This window comes from Myiozetetes cayanensis, unplaced genomic scaffold, assembly GCF_022539395.1.
Source record: "Myiozetetes cayanensis isolate MyiCay16 unplaced genomic scaffold, myiCay2020 scf4, whole genome shotgun sequence".
Taxonomy (NCBI): domain Eukaryota; kingdom Metazoa; phylum Chordata; class Aves; order Passeriformes; family Tyrannidae; genus Myiozetetes; species Myiozetetes cayanensis.
Window position 1 is genome coordinate 51,097,327 of NW_026087631.1, and position 19,995 is coordinate 51,117,321.

The 19,995-nt window shown below is 37.7% G+C and overlaps 1 protein-coding gene across 2 annotated transcripts in view; it reads right to left on the minus strand.

Annotated features, from left to right (window-relative positions):
- The window catches only part of PDE8B (phosphodiesterase 8B), a 74,669-nt gene that overhangs the window by 23,387 nt on the left and 31,287 nt on the right, over positions 1-19,995 (minus strand). For both annotated transcript variants that reach the window (XM_050328757.1, XM_050328756.1), the window contains exons 3-10: positions 15,842-16,032; positions 14,538-14,597; positions 13,147-13,204; positions 8,588-8,676; positions 5,018-5,096; positions 4,396-4,536; positions 2,984-3,072; positions 2,522-2,582 (exon numbers count right to left, since the gene is read on the minus strand). In XM_050328757.1, the coding sequence (XP_050184714.1) occupies positions 2,522-2,582; positions 2,984-3,072; positions 4,396-4,536; positions 5,018-5,096; positions 8,588-8,676; positions 13,147-13,204; positions 14,538-14,597; positions 15,842-16,032 (768 nt within the window). The remainder of the gene's footprint in view (positions 1-2,521; positions 2,583-2,983; positions 3,073-4,395; positions 4,537-5,017; positions 5,097-8,587; positions 8,677-13,146; positions 13,205-14,537; positions 14,598-15,841; positions 16,033-19,995) is intronic.

Here is a 19,995-nt window from a genome sequence, read left to right on the forward strand (position 1 = left end):
AAGAGCAACAAGAAAAGCTGTTATAGGTATGTTGGTGAATAGAAGAAAGACTAGGGAAAATGTGGGCCCTCTTTGGAAGGAAACAGGATACCTGGTTACCCAGGACATGGAGAAGCCGAAGTACTAAATGGTATTTTTGCCTTGGTCTTCACTGACAAGTGCTCCAGCCACACTGCCCGAGTCTCAGGAGATAAAGGCAGGGACTGGGAGAACGAAAAGCCACCCACTGTAGAACAGGTTTGAGAACTTTTAAGGAACCTGAAGGTGCACAAGTGCACAGGACCTGATGGGCATTCATGGGTCCTGAGGGAGTTGGTGGAGGAAGTGACTAAGCCATTATCCATCATATTTGAGAAGTCATGACAGGCAAGTGACCAGTATTATTTGACATCTTTGTCAGGGACATGGACAGTGGGATCAGGTGCACCATCAGCAAGCTGGCTGATGACACCAAGCTTTGTGGGGTGGTTCATACGCTGGAAGGGCCCCAGCATAAGAAAAACATGAGCCTGTTGGAGGAGGGCCAGAGGAGGGCACAGAGATGACCAGAAGGCTGCAGCACCTCTCCCATGTGGAAAAGATGAGAGAGTTGGGGTTGTTCAGCCTGGAGAAGAGAAGGCTTTGGGGAGACCTTACAGCACCTTTCAGTACATAAAGGGGCCTACAAGAGAGCTGGAGAGGGGCTTTTACAAGGGTGTCTAGTGATGAGACAAGGAGTAATTGCTTCAAACAGAAAGATGGCAGGTTTAGATTAGATATCAGGAAGAAATTTTTTACTGTCGGAGTGGTGAGGCACTGGAACACGTTGTGAAGGGAAGTTGTGGATGCCCCATCCCTGGCAGTGTTTAAGGCCACGTTGGATGGGGCTTTGACCAACTTGGTCTAGTGGAAGGTCCCCTGTGACAGGAGGCTCAGAACTAGGTGATCTTTAAGGTCCCTTTCAAGCCAAATTAGTCTATGATTCTTACCGGTTTAGGCAGTCCAATGAGCTGGGCAAAGAAAAGCAGAAAATTACTTTTTTTCTGTATTCCTACTGCTGTTTTTTACAGCTGGCTGCAAATTTGTAATTGTGTTGTACTCATTATCTTGCAATAAGAGGATCATATCTGCAATTCTCTGTTCCAGTCTTTCAGTTGTGGTTTTTTTTAAAGAAAAAAAAGATCAGATTGTATCTCACTTTCAAATCAACATCAAAGCAGCTATAAATGAAAAAGACAGTGAAGAGATTTAAACAATGAATTAAAGAGAATACATTAGAATACATAACTTAATCACTGCTTCTGTTACAAAACTCAATTGCATTCTAGCCTGAGATCTTAAAAAGTACTGTGACTGTAAATACTTTGCTGCTAATACTAAAAACCGTGGTTAATTCAAAGATTAGGTCAGTTTACAGTAATATGAGTCTTACTTTTCAGTGATAGACCTTCAAAGTTCTTCCAAAAGTTATGCAGTTTTGTTCCTTTACTACCTGCCTCCACAAAACTTACACCAGGAGGATGGTTTCAGTGGGCAAATTTTATAGACTACCACTTACAAAATTCTTCCAGTAGCAGTGGTTTTCCAATAATGTTTTAATATTGAGTATTGTTCTTCTAAAGAAGGGGCAACTACACACACTCGTGACTTTCTTAAAATGTTTTCTGCATAAGTGTCTTTACCCATATCATGGGTAAAACTGCATAAAAATCTAAATAAAATACATAACCCCTTCCCAAAACAACATGGAAATATACCATGTTTCCCAAGCACATCTTTGGTCTAAAATGTTGCCAGCCACTTCCTATTTCACCCTTGAAGACCACAAGCTAAAGACAGATTTCACTCTTTGCTCACAGAATTCCAGACTTCTTTACAGTGCATCTACTAAAGTATTTTTGGGGAAAAGCATGTGATATGATCATTTGCCTCAGGCACTGTCAGTGGGCGGACACCAGGAGCAGATTGCAGCAAACAGCTCTCCATACAACCAGATTTGTTGCAGGACCAGCTGCTGGTATGGATGTGTGTCTGGACTGCAGAGACCTGGGTCAGCTGCTGCTGCTGGTTTACTTGGGTTACGGCTTGAATGACACCCCTCCAGAACACTTCTTCTTATCAGTATACAAAGTCTCAGGTGCTGCATGAAGGCTACACTTTATTTAAGAACAACACATTTCCAAGCACTGTCACCACTCAGCATAGGTCATTACTAGGCATAAGTACACCACATAAACTGTCAAGAGCAGCTCTAGAAAGAAGGCCCTGAACTCCCTTTGAACTATGGTCTGTGTCACTCCACAGTATCATGGACTCAACTGTCACATTCATGCTCCAGAAAATTAAAGCCTTTCTTCCTCTACTCAGCAGTCCTACAGAAGGAGAATAGCCCATGCAAATACTGAAGTTTTCTTGCTTGCTCCAACAATCAGTGAGAATCTCATTGACAATATAGATAAGATCTAATTGGAAAAATTGATAAGCCAAAATATATTATTTTACTGAAAGCTATGGAAATTATCACATGAAAGAAATACAATACCTGTTTGTTGTTTTCATTGGTACAGTGCAGCCTCTTGAGGGACACAAAATGTCTTATTTTCCTAGCAACAGAAATAATCCCTTGTTACCATATCAAATGGTGAATAGAGAAGTGAAGTGATACACTGCTATTTTCTATAGCAGAGATCTCCATGCCCTCAGGAAAACAGATACCAAACCCGACACCAGCAAGAAGGCTGGGTGACCAGCACTCCTTCAGCATTTGTCCCAGGACACCTGATCCTTTTGCTCCTACAGGAATCCTCCTGCACATCTGGGAGCTGAATTTGGCAATGTACCTGTTCTAAACTGCAAAGGTGGGAGCATGTACAAGCATACTCACATACAAGGGGATTGCCCAGCTGCTAAATACATGGAGGTTCATGCCAAACGTACAGATTGAGAAAGCAGAAAGAAGACCCTAAAAACCAGAAAGCACATATGTTCTGGACAAGTTATTTACCCTCCTTGACCTATCACAGGTGTTATCTTCACATGCTGCTGAATACTGTCTCCTGATTTTCTTTTTGCGTAGTAAACTCCTTGCCATTCCTAAGGAAACACACACAACAGAGACAGCATCTAAGAATATATAGCTTGCAGTCAAATCTTCATTTATTATTGCATAGTCCTTACACAGTAAATGATTACATTTTATTTCATGGTTGTCTTTTCTAAAATAACATAAAATTTATAGAGAATAACACCTTTAACAGTCATTTGCTAACATAAAGACAGTGGAACTACGTTTCTCTTATAAGAGAGCATACAACTTTTATAAGGAACTTCAGGAATCATCTACTTAGAGAGGTTACTTCCTAGGTACCACCATAAGCAGTAGTAGTTGCGAAATACCCAGAAGGTACCTCCCTTGGGACCAGCAGAAACAAACTGTGCTGAGCATCATTCAGCTTTGAAGTTGTTGGTTGTCGCAATATGTATGCTAAATTTCAAAAGCCCTTGTCCTAAAGATGTCCTTCAACTAACCTCAAAGAAGAAAGATTTTTAAGGATGGAACTACATGGCAGTAGAGTAGGATTAAGTTGGAAAACAGGTGGAGGATACCTTTAAGCAGGCAGTGTGAGCTGCTGGGCAGCCCATATAAATGAGGAGGAACACAGCAGGAGTGGCCTGCAGGTTCTGCTGATGAACCAAGGTGAACTGCAAACAACTCCAGACAGTGACTCCAGCTCAGATCATTGCTGGAAATGATTCAAAGGTTCAAGAATTCCCCAAAATTCTTGAAGCAGAATGTGAGACAGGGAAAGGTGAGAGGTACTTCTGCAGCCCATGGGAGATGGGGTAAGAGACTGTTGTTTGGATTAGGGGAACGAACGCATTGCCAGGCCCATCACCACAACAACAGGAGTTCACAGTGCACTGCAGATAGAATTCTAACTGTAGTTAGAAAAACAAACCCCACTGGGTGCCAATACTTTTTGGTCCTTGAAGTATGCAGTCAGTGAAGCCTCTGCAGTTTCACAGAACAGTTAAACCTTTTGGTTGGATGATTCAGCCACCTGAGAGACTGACTGAGGGACAAAAACTGTTACATTCCAACTAACAAAAGCTCCATGGACTCTAAGCAAAATAGAAACAGAGAAAACATCCTGATATTGATCTTAAGCCAACAGATCAGTAGGAGTTCAGTCAGATCCTAAAAGCAAAGCTAATGAAATCTGTAGTCACTTGTCTGTGACATGGGTTGTTGTGTTCTTTAGGCATCTGAGGAGTAGAATTCTGGTCTTATATGTGCACTCATGAAGAACACACCTAGTGTTCTTAAACCTAGAGCAATAAAAAATAAAGCAGAATAAATCAGTATATAAATAATAAAGCAGAATCTATAGCAATGAGATTGTTTTGTTTGCTTACCTTTCCTTTTTTAATGAATGTGTTTATGTTGTCTAAAAGATCGGCACAGTTTTTATCGCTTTTAGGTAATTCAGTAAGTTCCTTGCCAATAAGCTCTCCCTTGCGGTATCCCATCATCCGTTCAAAGGCTGGGTTAACATACTGCCAAGACAAAAGTACCTTAGGTCAGTATTTAAAGGAACGTACTTGAAGGATATTTACTCACATTTAACTATCAAAGTGGGACAAGTTATGGCTAAAGCCACAACCACACATCCCTGTAATTTGGTGTTTCTTGTATAAAAATCCTAAATGATGATGAAACATTTTATTCAAGTAAGAAGCCAAACACAGAAAGCGATATGTAACCTCCTATCAGAAAGGACAGAGAGAGAATAATACAGATTTTACCATAAACAACATTACTTCACTGAAAATTATAACCTAAATACAGTTACTGAAGGAAGAGTCTTATTCGGCAGGCATCAGTGTGCATCATCCAAAAATTAGGCTCTTAATTGCACAAGGTTTTCTAACGGGCAACAAAACTAAAATACTGAAATGGAACAGGAACTACTGTGCAAAGATCTCTTTGGGGTTCTTCTTTTCCAATTCTATAAAATAGTTAAGGTTTCCCCCCTACCTGAATGACATGATCTTCACTGGTTATTTCTACAGCTTCCTGACAATGGTCTAATGCTGTAAACACTGCATTACAAGCTCTGAAATTAGCAAAGGATTAGCACATTAGTTTTATTGTTAGAACATTTTGTTTACTATAAATACATTATGAAATTGTACTTATCGGGAGATGAATCACAAAGTAGCAGTTGTTTTAGCTAAACCATGTCACTATCTTCATTATGACTTGTTTCAGAACACCCAGCCTCAGACAGCCCTGTTAACGTGCTTTTACTGCAGATCACATTGTAAAAGTGCTTATAGGCACTGCAGCATCTTAATAGTATATTTTTATCTACATACATGTTCTGAACAGCAGGAGCTAACAATTAGCAATAAAACCAACACGTTACTGTTACATCAGAAAGTCTTGTGATCATTAAAGATTAAGAAAAAAAAAATCATCGTAGCAGATATATACAAAGTTTTCAATAAGCAAATAGATTGACACTGTCAAAGAAACTGTAATACAACATAGTTAAAGGAAACAATCTAGTTCATCTCAAAGTTCTAGTCCAAAAATGTCAATTTTCCTGCTCCCAAATAATAATGCAGTGACTTATTTCCATACATCCTGATTTTTAAGGGCCAAAATGATCTTTGTTACTCATTTTCTTTCAGGGCTATCCTTGAACTAATGCATGAATACAAAAGCCTTATCTTCTTGCTACAAAATTTAAATTGCTTAAATTATGATTTACACAGAATGACCTTAACATTAATATAGGCTCCTAATGCTAGGTGGAAAAAGTATATCTCATAGAATCATAGGATGGTTTGGGTTGGAAGAGGCCTGAAAAATGATCTCTTTCCAATCCCGCTGCCATGGTCAGGGAAAGTACATACTAAAAGAAACATCCTGGCATACTTGCTTTGATAGATGCCAGTACTTCATCTTTGATTTGGACTAAAGACAAACTGATTACCTTTTATATACCTCTCACTGCAGGGAGCAAGAACACATGAACATTCCTGTACTTAAAAGAACCATCTTGCTCCAAGTCTGCATAGTAGGGTTTGAATTAGTACCAATGACTAGAGAACTAAGAAATACAGGATGTTTCTACTTCCCCTTATCATGGAAGTAACTCTAAACCAAATAGGATGCATGAAGAGATATGCACAGAAACACAGCCATGTAGCTGCATGGATGAAGATTTCTAGGAAAAAAGTGATATCCAGAAGATGACACAATCCATGTAATAAAAGGAGCTTTTACAAGTGATTTTCTAGCAATCCAAGCTGGTTCCCAAGTGTCATTTTGTGCTGTGTGAAGTAACTGATTTATCTCAGTGACAGATGCCTCTCTGGTACACCAACTGCAAACAAATGTCATTACAAATGTAAACTTTCTGTATTAAAACATACAGGTATGTTTTCACTCTTCAAGCCGTAGTATTTTCATTTGATCTGGCAAGCAAGCCAGCAAAATTACAAGCCCTATCCTCTTTGATTGGCACACAGATGTCCAACCAGTTTTCAGACCAGAAGCAACAATATGGAGAAGCAGAGTCCCTGCTAGGAATGGAAAGACTTTTATGACAACTGACATGACCTTATCTATTTTCTTGGGCTGGTTCTACTCTTTCACCATGTTTCTCTTTTTTCTGAACACTTGAAATATCCCGGGTTTAATTCCATAGACTAACTTCCTGCATTCTCTTCCCTTTCACTGTTACAAAGCTGTACAGAAGACCTACAGACCAGCAACAAATGGGACAGACATACAGTGCAACACTTTTTTACTCACTTAATTAAACCACATGAATGAAAAAAAGTTGTAACTAAATAGCATTACCAAATACCAAGCTCTGCTCTGCTTAGTTTTCAATGGCACCTGCCAAATAAGGCAGAGGTAGGTATAAGACATTAGCTTTTCCAGGTTACAAATACAGCTCTTCAGAAACTTTACCTTTTAAAAGGCAACCTCATACCCCCTTATTTTAGTACAAAAGTTGCTTGTAAGTATTACTTGTGCTTGTTAGATGACAAGGTTTAACTGCTTAGCTATATCGAGCCTATCTCTGTTAAACTCTTTACTTAAATATTCTGGAACTGCATCTGGTAGTGGCAGTAGCAAACCCAAAGATACCACCTTTTCTTTTCATAGTATTTTACAGTGCTGCCAAAGGTTCCCAAAAGAGTCATGTTCAGATGTGATGTGGATACATATACATACACAAAAAAATATACATAATGTTTATTATCAATATACAAAAGACATGATAACACAGGATGAATTTTATATAATATTATTTACATAAATTAAAATGAAGTAGGCTCACAGTTTATGTAACTCCATTCAAGAGAGCAAGAGCAGGCAGAATTGCTGCTGTTTCCATAAACAATATGGATGAAAGAACTGTCAGTAGACGAAATGCCGCTGGGGACTAGGATTGTTTCCTTCCAATTTTAATGAACTTTAATGGCTGTAAATGAACTTACAGAAAAATATGGTAGCCAATATGAATCATGCTCCCTGGGTTGGAGTTCTAATTATTTGCATTCATATTTGATACTACTCATGTAGAGATGCACAAAATGTATTTGGATCTTATTCTTGAAATAAAACATGAAATACAAGCATTTTGTGTATGAATGACAGCTTAATCTTTCCATATAAAACTGATGTTTCTGATCTATGCTGACCTCATTCAGAAGATACTTATTTAATCTTCCATTTGCAGCTAACAATGAGCCAAGTCAGGACCACCACAACTAATAATTAACTGCTAAATTTTAACTTCTAAAATGTAATAGTTGCTTTATTCTCCTGCTGAATTTTGAAAAACAACTATTAAAATTGGGTAAGCCCAAATTAGATTTTTTCCCTGTAAATTTTATAATTGCATTCTGCATGCACGAACACACAATCACTTGAAAATATGAAGTCACTTAGGGATCAGTTTGCAAAGAAAATCTTAGAAAATCTACTTCTTAAACAGAGCCACTGAGACCTGTGGAAAAATGGTAGTATTTTCTGTTAATGGAATTTAAGACACAGAGAATGACCCCTCTCCTCTGTATTACACTCAACTTCCAGGACTTTTTCCTTCATATACGTGCATTGCAAAAGTATTTACATGCATGCATAAGAAACTACATTAAATACAAAATTAATCACATTTAGGAAAAAGTGATAAGGGAATTAAAGTAATTTATTTTCTCAATATGATAAAAAACTGTGCTCCTGACCCACCAAGTCTTGCCCAAGCAAGAAAATAATCAAGATTGCATTCAGCTCCAGCTGTCAGACATAAAATCTTAAACACACAAGATCAAGAATGACTTCGTGAAGTCCTACCATCATGTAAATTCACAGTTTTCTGACCAAACTTTCTCAGGGTACCAGTTACTAAGGTATTTAGGCTTGCCCTTTACATAATAACAGAAGGAGAAAAAATAAAAGTATATTAGTTAACATGCAGATGCAAAACACACATATGCATAGCTGGAAAGAAGCAGGAAGCAACCTGATACAATTACTTAGACCAAGAGGTTGATGTTTGCAGTTTCTTACACTTCTGCTTACCGTAATTTGAAATGAGATCGCACTTCCCCATGTTCTATTTGAACCAGTTCATTGTAACAAGCAGTTACACTGCTGTTCTCCATGAATTGCTGGAAGACAAATCAAGAGTGCATGAAATAGATCAGAACGCTTTTAAACTTTTAAACTATTATTTCTTTTCCTGCATTTAAAACTCTGACCTTATAAAGAGAGCTGGTGTAAGGCCAGCAAAGGGCCACAGGGGTGATTGAGCACCTCTCCTGTGGGGAAAGGCTGAGAGAGCTGGGACTCTTCAGCCAGGAGAACAGAAGGCTGAAGTGGGGAACTCATCAAGGTACATAAATATCTGAAGAGTGATTGTAAGAGGGCAGAGCCAGCCTATTTCCACTTGTGCCCAGTGACAGGACCAGAGGCAACATGCACAAACAGAAGCACAGGAGATTCTCTCTGAATATCAGGCAACACTTTTTTTTTTTACTGTGAGGGTGACCAAGCACTGGCACATGTTGCCTAGGGAGGTTGTAGAATCTCCATCCTTGGAGATCTTCGAAAGATCTGCGTGGCATGGTCCTGGGCAACCTGCCTTAGGTGTCTTTACTTCAGCAGGGAGATTGGGCAAGTTGAAAAATCATCTGTTCCTCAGGAATGAGTTCCTAGTTTTTAAGACAACATGCCTATCTAGGTACAAAGCAAGTACAAAAAATATGCTAAAACTTCAACTGTGGATTTTTCTATTTGGTTTTAGCAACCCAGTTAGAAATAGAAAATCTAAAAAAAACCCAACACAGTCTTACACAAAACCAGTATTGCCTTGATGTTTCATTTGGAACATCTATCCTTAATTCAGAATGGAAATGGAAAACCTTAGAGACAAAACATTCATGCTAAAAAACAGAGAGAAAAAAATGATTTGGCATTTGTTTCCAAGCAAATATTGCAGCTAAAGCTCAGAAGTAACTTTGATTCACAAGTAATCTCACTGAGCTGTCACTGTGAATTCAGAAGTGCAGAAAAGTATGTAATGTAAGGACCATGCTAACAACAGTGAATAAACTTTTACTCCAGACAGGAGAGAATGTCCTCTCTTTGTCAGGCACAGATTTTAGTCTAAAAGGTCTTGTGCTTGGTCCTGCTGAAATCAGAAATTTTATGTTGCTACAAAAGAAGTAGATTCTTTGACTTTTTATAATGGCCAGTCTTCGCAAGCGAAGATCCGGGGAAGGTCTTTCCACCTTCCAGCCTGCGCATTGGATTTTTTAGGTGAGACACAGTGTGCGCGGAACTGAGCCCACCCTTTAATCCTAAGGTTCATCTGCCGGGGCCAAGCGAGCTTGGACAGTGGCAGCGAGGTCCTCAGGACGTAGGTGGGTTGCCTTTAAGGGCTAACGAGCTCCACCTGCCCAGGAGTGGCCCTGACCGGGAATCGAACCCGGGTCTCCGCGGTGATAGCGCGGCGCCTTTACCACTAGACCACCAGGGGCTCATTCTTTGACTTAAAGTTTATTGATAATCATATGCACTGACTTTAGTTACCACATGAAATACCCTGTGTTGTCACTAGTTCTCACAGCACAGCTGCATGCAAACCTCCAAGGAACAAAGAATAACTTTTAAGAAATCTGTACTTCTCTCCTGTATAAAAACTGTGGAGACCTATGGCTTAATTCCAAGTTGTAAGCAAAACGTAAGAAAGTAAAATTAAAAATAACTGTTGGCATGGATCTGTTTCACTCCTTAATGTAAAGATCTTAAAGTATTTCTGTAACTCCCACTTCACACGCTAAGTGAAGGCATGGGAAGAACAAAAGACACAATATCAAGTTGGCAGAAGCAGAAGTGTAAATAGTGTTGTGTTTCTGCAAACAAACTGTCTGCAAACAAACTTGTCTTCTACAACACTGTAGATTTAGATTTTCAGTTTTAGGGTGCTCTTTTAAATATTCAAATTTGTGCTAAATTTAAAACAATGTAAAACCAAATCTGTCAATAATATAAAATTTATCATTGATGGCAATCTTATTTTATAAACTAGACTTAGTAGAATATTTTAAGTCTCTTTATAAACTGCTTTTAAAGCAATGCAGTTTACTGACAAAATTTAACCACTGCTGTTTACTGACTAAACTCTTGGCACAAATCTTTGGCTAAGAACCAAGAACTGCAACTTACTAAGGTGCTAAACCTGCTCTTAAGTGTTGTATAGCTTTCTGCAAATGTACAGAATCACTTTACTTAAGTTTAGAGCGCTGATGCCATTCATTCACTGGCTGACTCAAAGGTAAGAAATCAATTGGGACCTGAAAATAGCAGGAAACATTTCCTTTTTCCAATCTGTGCCCCTACTGTGACACAAGAAAAGGAACATCTATTAACTATCAAATATGAGAAGGTAGACAACAACAGTTCCTTTTCAAAATGTTTCATATTTATAAAGTATATTTTCCTTAAACTAACACATATCCTTAAATTGTTTTTTACTTCATTATAATTGGATTCCACTGTTGTTCTATACAGAACTTTACACAAGCCACTAGAATCATTAGCTAGTAGGAATGCATTATTCTTTGTGCTTAGCAATTGGTACTGGGCTTAACATTAAAGACTTCTTTTATTCCAATCCAGAAAGTTTCGGTAGTATCTGGTCAATGAGAATCAAGATTTGTTTAGGAAAAGAAGTTCAAAATACAAGACAAGGCTGTAATTCAATAACATTCAGATCCCCTGTTTGCTGATTTAAATCATAGTGAAAAAGCAGTCAGGAAGCTAAATCATTTATTCAAATTATTCCATCTTAAGTAGGCCACCACTATTAGATTTATAAGTTTGAGAGGAAAAAAAAAATCAGCATAATTAATGTATTGGACTAACGACAGCATTAATACACAAACACAAAAGCAGTTAATGATATAGGGGGAAAATCAGAAGATGCAATAAAACAAAGTTCCTTGAGAAGGAGGAAGAAAAAACAGAAATAAGTAAACAAGAAAAAATTATTATTTAAGTAGGTATGATTTTCCAAAAACAAATTTCATTTTTGCTCCAGAGGAAGAGATTCCCTGCATCTCTCTTGAAGAAAGGTATTTTAAAATCTTTGTGTGGGATGGTTTTGTGTGTTAATGGATTTAGTCGTTCCTGATCCCCATCCAAGCAGAAATAATTCCTATGTCCACACCACTGCAAAAATGGAATATTTGACATTAGATGTGTTTTAAAGTCTTGAAGACTTTAAAAGAAGACTTCCCCAATAGGAAATTATTATATTATGCAAGCTCTGATAAATTTGGGACATCAAGAGGGAATGGTTAGAGCAGCTGTCAGGTGCAAAAAGATTTTATTTTCCTACGCAGACAGTGTGCCACTAGAATGTGTCTTCTCTGGTTTTACTCAGTACTACACCTACAGTTATAATCTAGCTCACAAAACATATTGCCCTTCATTGTTTTAAAATGAAACACTAGAACTGAGAAGTAATAAAGTTTTCTTTGAAAAATATTAAAGCACTGGCATTCTTGAGCTGATCTTTCTCTTAGGTTCACCTTTTCCAATTTTCAGTGTCTGTGTGCTTTAGAAAGGCATTGGGCTTCAAATCACTTGTGTCCACAATACTCTTGCAGGAGAGGCAAGACCTAGAACCTCTTTTTATTTTGAGATGATCTGAAAATGATAATTCTGGTGCATGTTCTGCTACGTAAACAAACTTGGGCTGAATGTGAGTTAGCTCAGATACTGGACATCTGAGCATCTGAGCATGAGAGTCTACCTGAATTAATTCCATTCCTTCCCTGATATTCCTTACTACAATTCATTGTCCTAAATATATGTATATTTAGGACAATATATAGTTAATTCATTCTAACTACAGTGTTCACTGATGTGCTTCTGTTGCTTAAGTAATACCACTGATTTATATTATAGCAACATAACACTCATGCCCATCCAAAGCCATTAACACAAAGATTAAAAGAGGGTAAGCAACCCGGACATTCAGTGCTGAGAACTCCTGCTTTTCTGCTCTGTCCTACAAAGCTGTTTTGAGAAACAGTATGAACAGTCATCTTTTCTTCTGCTACCTGTACAGAAGAGCCTCTGATTCTGTCCTGAGAAGAACTGGCACAAACCAGGACAACAGACCACATGGGGAAAAAAAATACATTCTTCTTCACATCTGGACCACTTTTGTAGTCCCACTAGAAGAGGAATCCCAGCAGTATGAGACATGCAGAGATGTTGGGGTGACTAATCAGCATGCTGCAATATGCAGCACATGTTAATCAGAATCTCCCAACACTTTTTTTAATGCAGTCATAAACAAAACCCACCCACCACCCAGTCAGACCACAAGAAATGAATCTCTGTACTCTTGCTGTTCTGAAAGGATTAGCTACATCACAGACTTTCTTATTTCACATGCTTCTGGAATACACTGTTGAAAAGAAAAGAGTACCAAATCAACTCCTACAGGTTTCTTATCAATAAATTTTTGTCAGAAGAGGATGTGTAGTTTTCAGTTTGAGGAAGTAGAAGTGTAATTTATGAAGTCACTATATGGTTTCTATATTACAGGGGCAATTTATACTTACCCTATCAAAGCCTGCATCAAGAAGGGGAAGAACAGAAGTCTCTTCTTGGTCAGCAGATCTACAAACAAAATCACAGAACCCTAGAATCATTCTGGTTGGAAAAGACTGTTAAGATCATCGTCCTTTTCCGCTGGCCACTTTCCAGCCACTCCTCCCCAGTCTGCAGCACTGTCTGGGGTCGTTGTAACCCAAGTGCAGGACCCGTCACTTGGCCTTCTTGAACCTCAAACAATTGGCCTCAGCCCATCAATCCAGCCTGTCCAGACCCCTCTGCAGAGCCTTCCTACTCTCCAGGAGAGTAGTCTCCTACTCTCCAGCTCAACACTTGCAGTCCATTCTGTGTCATCTGCAAAATGACTGAGGATACACTCAATCCCCTCATCCAGATCATCAGTACAGATATTAAACATGACTGATATATTTTATGGTCACACAACATTTAAGAATTAGGTGGTATAAATTTGACATTATTTAACATAATGAACTCAGTGAGAACAGTTTTGCATAAAATACATACATAAAATCATACTATTACAGAAGTTGATGCTACAGTCTTATTTTATAGGTATCTGCAGCTATTACTACAACCTGATAGTTACTCCTACAGCAAACTTGACAGATCCTATACAGAAGTCCTGTATCTCTTCACAGTCAGGGGATTACAAAAAGAAAGAGGATAAAAGACATACTGCGATATCCTTGTAGAGATAATCTCAAAAAGAAGTTATTAAGAAAAAGGTGAAGGAAGTTGTAAAATCTCGCTCAGCAGCAAATTTAGTCTATTTTTGAATCTTGGCAGTAATAGTTCTCTTGTCACTCTGTTTTCTAATATTTTAACTGGTCTAGGAAATTAATAAAATGACAATGGATTCAATAGTGTGTAGAGTTCTAATGAGGGTATCTGAAGGTGTCTGATGAAGATGTATTTAAGTCAGTAAGAATTCTCCCTGAATATGTGGAGTATGAATTACTCAATAAGAATTTCAGGATAACATTTTGGTAAGTTTAGTATCAACAGGATTGAATTTTGCTCCATTACCCAGTTCCCTAAAAACCACAGTGTGTTAATTGACCCAGTTATTTCCTTTAGAAAACAATATACACCTTTCTGGTTTTGGTTTGGATTTTTTTTCTTTTAGAAACTAACATATGTCTTTCTAATTTTCTTAGTATACAAACCATTCTGAAGGTGATAGGGATAATACTAGTCTGCATTAAAGTTATCAAACACTCAAATAAAACATAAAACATCACTAGCCCATTTCAGGTGAAAAATATTAAACTTACTCTGTTAGACTTGCTAGTAAGATGTTTTCTGTTATTAGGTAACTATTACACATAATATTCTTATAAAGTAAAATAAAAATCTCTCACAAACCAGTAATACTTACATGTGTGGAACCACAGCAAGTATTACAGCGTGCTCTGATGGCTCTACAGCACGAATGGACCTGAGGAAACAAAAATTTCTCAGTTACACTCAATGCTTTCTCAAGGTTACTCTGAGTATCTTCACTGTACATATAAATGAAACCATGACTGAAAGACACCATTGAGGCTAACAAATAGGATATTGCACTGCCAAACCTACCTATCCCCACTCAGACAAACCATTTTCATTTTGCCGCTAGATTCCTTTTGCTCTACACAGTGCAGAAGGCAGGAGCTCCAAAAACACATAGCACAAAGAGCAGCTTTTCAAATCCACTCTTTGTTTGCCCCATATACTCAGCTTATTTGGGGCAGACTGCTCTGAATGCGTGAGTTGAGAAATCCAGCACATTTTCAATACCCACTAGTGAATTTAAACAAGAATCTCTACCACTTCTCATACCTAGCAGTGTCCTTCTAGGCATTCTAAAATTTTCTTTAGAGGGTGAGAAGCACTTTTGAGGCATGCAAGTAAGAAAAGTGGGTATAGCAAATTATGACAGACTATAATTTATTAATTGCTGAAAAAAACAAATTTTACCACCTTGCATAGTATTGGGAAAGTGAAAAAAATACAACCAACTACCAGAACATTCCATTCTCTTTTTACTGGTGACAGGTAAGTTTTTCACCCATATCACACTATCCTGAATAAACAGTCTTTATATTTGTTTGTTGGTTTTTCAGAAAAACATAAGCACAAGTATTTGAGCATTAAAATGCCCCTTGTTATAAACATGGCAAATTTCTGGTCATGGTGGTGCAAAATGTGTGCTTCAGCTGAAACAGTGTATTTTAGCAAAGAATCCCAACACTAAGCACTTGCAATCTTAATGCTGCTTAGACAGAATCATGTGGATCAGAAGAGTGATGTGAAGTTCTGCAAAGAACTGGCAGTGCCTGACCTAGTGGACAAACATGTTCCTTTGAAGTCTGCAGCTTCAGACTCTGCTGTAGCAGTAAGCTAGGAAAGAAACAGACACAGACAGCAGGGAATAATTTCACAACAGCTCTTGCTTATGCTCTGGTGGAAGCCCATGATCTAGAGATAATTCTGCAGTTCATCTTTGCCGAAAGTGTAGTTGTCATATTGTTATTCTCTTACAGATGTATGCAAACCTCCTGGTCTCAGTTCCCAAACTTCCATTTTCTTCTAATTTTGGGTGTTCATTTTTGTTTCACTATCTTTGTTTTAAAATTAGGAGGTTTTGTTTTGTACAATATATTCTGAAGCTCGAGAGAGGCATAAGGTTCTTTAGGTTACCTGCAGATATCTTCTGCATCAAAATATCTGGAGTTCCTGTGATCTATAACAATTATTTCCTGGTGCTTATCAAGAAAACATTCAAGCGCTGACTCTGGAGTCCAGGCAATATTGCACCTGTATCCAGCTCTGTCACAAGCCCACCAGAAACCATTGCTTTGGTTGTCTTCTTTTGCAAAGACCAGCAAAACCTGCAAAGGATGCAAAACAGTAGCACCACATTAAACACACAAAGTAATCCTCTGCATGGTGCAAATCTTAACAAGCACTTCTGCTCTACGATTGAGTCTGCTTTGAAAGCAGGAAGCTTGAACCACAGCTTGTAAAGCAGCTGATGCAGTAGTACAATTTTCTTAATGGATAGAGTGGTCATCGATAGATAATCAATAGTTAATTGAGTAAGTCTGATTTTTAGGACAAAACTAGCTTGCTAGACAATGATTCTTTCCTACCTCCAGTTCCAATTCATTCAGTAACCACCCAGAGTGTTCAAACATCATTGCCTCTCCCATCAGGCCATCCAAGCTACACACACTGTTCTGTAAGGAACTGTCTGAAATGCAACTAATTATCACTTTTCCCTGAATAGGGACAAAACAGAACACTGTTTTATTCATAACCAATATTATTTCAAAACTGAAAAGAACAGTTTTGAATAGGATTAGGTAGTGGGGGGGGAAATCAAACATCACAATTTTGTAGCCAATACACTGTCCCAAATTGTCCCTAAATTGTCCCTGAATATATGAGGTAGTTTTGACAATTTCAGCTGAACAGTTAAGGAACTGCTCACACAAAATTGGATAGGATGTGTACTGAGGTGCCATTCTGAAAAGCAAGGAGATGTCATAGGAAGCCTGTTTGCTAACTGACAGGCAGAATAGAGGCTGAAAACAGCTGTATTTCTGTGCTTCTCATGTGAGATAAAATGCTTTTAGGAGAGAAAAAATTTTCATCCAGCTCTATAATACATACATTATCAGTGTTCAGTTTATTCAGCAAGGAACACAAGTCATGCATACATTCCTCATTACAATTTGCATATATTTACTGTAGCGACTCCTAACTAACCATGCTGCTCTGTGTCAGATGAGGAAAAGGGCTAATTAAGTGCAAAAATACTGTGAAAAAGAAGGGTTCACAAAGTCCAAAGTTTATCCACAGCTATTTAAATTGCACCAAAAGGCAGCAGCCAAAGAGTAATCACATATAAAGCAAAATCCTGTTCCTTTCACAAATAAAAGTCATCCCTCACTTCAATGAAACAACCTGTCTATGAAAAGTACACAAAATTTGCCCAAATGCCCATAAGAAAGGTCAGTAACCTTTCATCTGTGCTGCTTTATGCAGCTGTGGTGTCAGTCCATGAATTTCAACACCATCAGTCTAGAAGACAGAAAGGGTGAGCATATCTTTCATCTTATCCTGAGCTGTCTGGATTGTTGAATTCTGAACAATTAAAAAAATCAATCAGTGTTACTCTGACAGAACAACCAGTCAAGGTTTCACTAAACAGCGGAAGAAAAATATATGCTCGAAATTTCCATAAGTATTAAGAAACAACTTAGGAAACTTCAATTTATTAGAAACAGTTTTGATTGCAACTAATAATAACCAGATTTGGTTTACTGACAAACAACAGTCAAGGTAACTGTTGTCATTCTACCTAATGCCTGACTTTTTTTTCCAGCCATCAAAGTGATGGAAAGCAGCAATGTGGTCAAGCTGCAGACTTTGTCTGTCCATTCCTCAGTGAAGTACCTACACAGATACAATCTTCTTCAGTTTGGTTCCAACTGCCATTAGTTTTATTTTGTTCCTATGTTTCAGAAAAATTTGTGATGGGGGTGTGCATTTTTTTTGGTATCTTCCTTCTCTCAGCACTCCCAGTTTGGAAATAATGGATTGCAAAATGCAACAATTTACCAGCTCTAAAATAATGCAACTTAATTAAACCACCCAATCTCTCACTGGTAGCTAATTATCAGTGTGCAAATCCTTCTGAGAATATTAACATTAAAAGTTGTTTTAAAGTTTTATTACTATGCTTTCTCATTAACATTTGTATGAAGCTTACTATTAATCACCAAAAAACAACCTAACTAGATGCATAGTGTAAGATACTCTCTCAAAGTCATGATAAAAATATAGCAATTCATATAAACAACACAATCAAGGAAATGCTTGAATTTGATCTGTGTCCCTTGGCAAAAAAAAAAGCATGTAGTTATTTTTTGCTGCATAATTTGCCAGTGTTACTGTAAAAATCAGTGCTGCCCTAGTTTAGGAGCACCATGAACTTTCTCTGTGGAGACCTTCATAATTTTGGTGATGTACTTTTTACTCTCTTTTAAAGTATTTTCTTCCCACAACTATTGTACATCTTGTTCTGGCTTATTATACAAATACAGAAAATGGACAGAAATTTGCGCTAAAGGGGTTGAAACAAAGTAAGGGACACCAGCTGAGGACATCAAAGGAAACAGAAAATTACAGCAACTTAAGAAGTTATTTAATTATTTTCACATCATCATATCCCAGCAAGAGACTCTTAAGGTGGAAAAGACATAGTATCCCTGAATTTAGTTATGAAGGGGTTCTTTTACTCCAAAAATTGGCATAAGAAACAGTAAAATGCTGCTCATCAACACGGTTCATTTGCAGCTCATCAGGGAATTTCACAATCATCAGAACAGAAATGGAGTTTGATGTCAATACTGTGAAAGATATTATGGCAAACTAATGTCCTAAAAGGTGAGATAATGAAGCATCTGAATAGGGACACATCCAAACGTTTATCAGCCCTCATAAACACTTCTGCAACAGGATACAACACCTTTTTTTATGTGGACTAAATGTTTATAAAAACCACCTATCTCCTCTGTCTTATGGAGAGGGCACATTTACTTTTATCATGGTCATTTCTGAGGTCTCAGAATCCAACCATTCCTACTTGCAAGCCTTGGTACAAAATTGGGGCAGATGTACAAGCTGTATGTGGCATGTTAGGATTGTTGGGGCTTGTTGATTTACTTTGGACTCTCCCCCTTGCCTCTTAAGGCCAGAAGCACCTGGGTCATGATTCGGTATAAACCAAACCAGATTTTTTTCTCCAACATACATGATCATAAAGTCCAGTGAAGAATCTATTAAAAGGTTTATGGTAGGTCATAACCACAAGTAAGGTCACTTCTCAGACAAAAGATGTGTGCCATTTCAAGGTTGGCACAGGTGTCCCATAACAGCATAAAACACACATCAGAATAAAATGAACTTCTCTAAGAAAAGCCTCAGTGGCAATTGTTTTAACAAACTGAACTTGCTTCTCAGACAATTGTAAACATTATTAATCACCCACAAATAGACATTTAAAATGTGATATTCAGTAGCTGTTTGCACTGCACAGAGAAACACGTAATTGCATTGTCAAGATGGAATAAAAGATTAGCACACATTTTTTAAATGTATGGATGTGTGTAACACTTGCCAAATTATCTGAGGCAATATGGCATGTTCCACAAACAAAGGTGGTGGGTTTACATAAAGTGTTTTACCTTTACCGTAAATAAATTAGCGTATGGCAATATGGAAAATTCTTCAGTTAATGACTTTACTTAAAGAACAGTTTCTGCTTTACTTAAGACAGATTTTTACACTGATTCTCACTTCTGTTATGTAGGGACAAAAAAACATCCTCATCTGGCAAGACAGCAAGAAGAATGTCAGATTTAAAACCAACAAAAATCCCACTTTCACTTCTTATATGAAAAATCTTCACTTGTAACAGCTAACACTGATACGATGATGCTTTGGCAAATCCAATTTCTACAATGATATAAGTACTGATAGTATTTGTAGTTGCTAAAAATCTGCTTGAGCATCCTTATGGAGATGATCATGGTTTAAAGAACATTATTCTGCAAAGAGTTCCTCACTTCTATGTTGAAATTTCTTGCAAAACCGAAGACTGTTCTATTATTGAAGCAACTGTTCCACCATCTTATTATAATATCAACAAATATTTCATTGGATCAAGTCCTACTTAAGATGCTTAATAGGGACATAAAAAGCTCTGGGATGCATATCCACAATTTAGTTTCCTCAAGAGTAGTATTTTTTCACACATAGGTTTTTCAAAGAAAAGGTAATGGTGA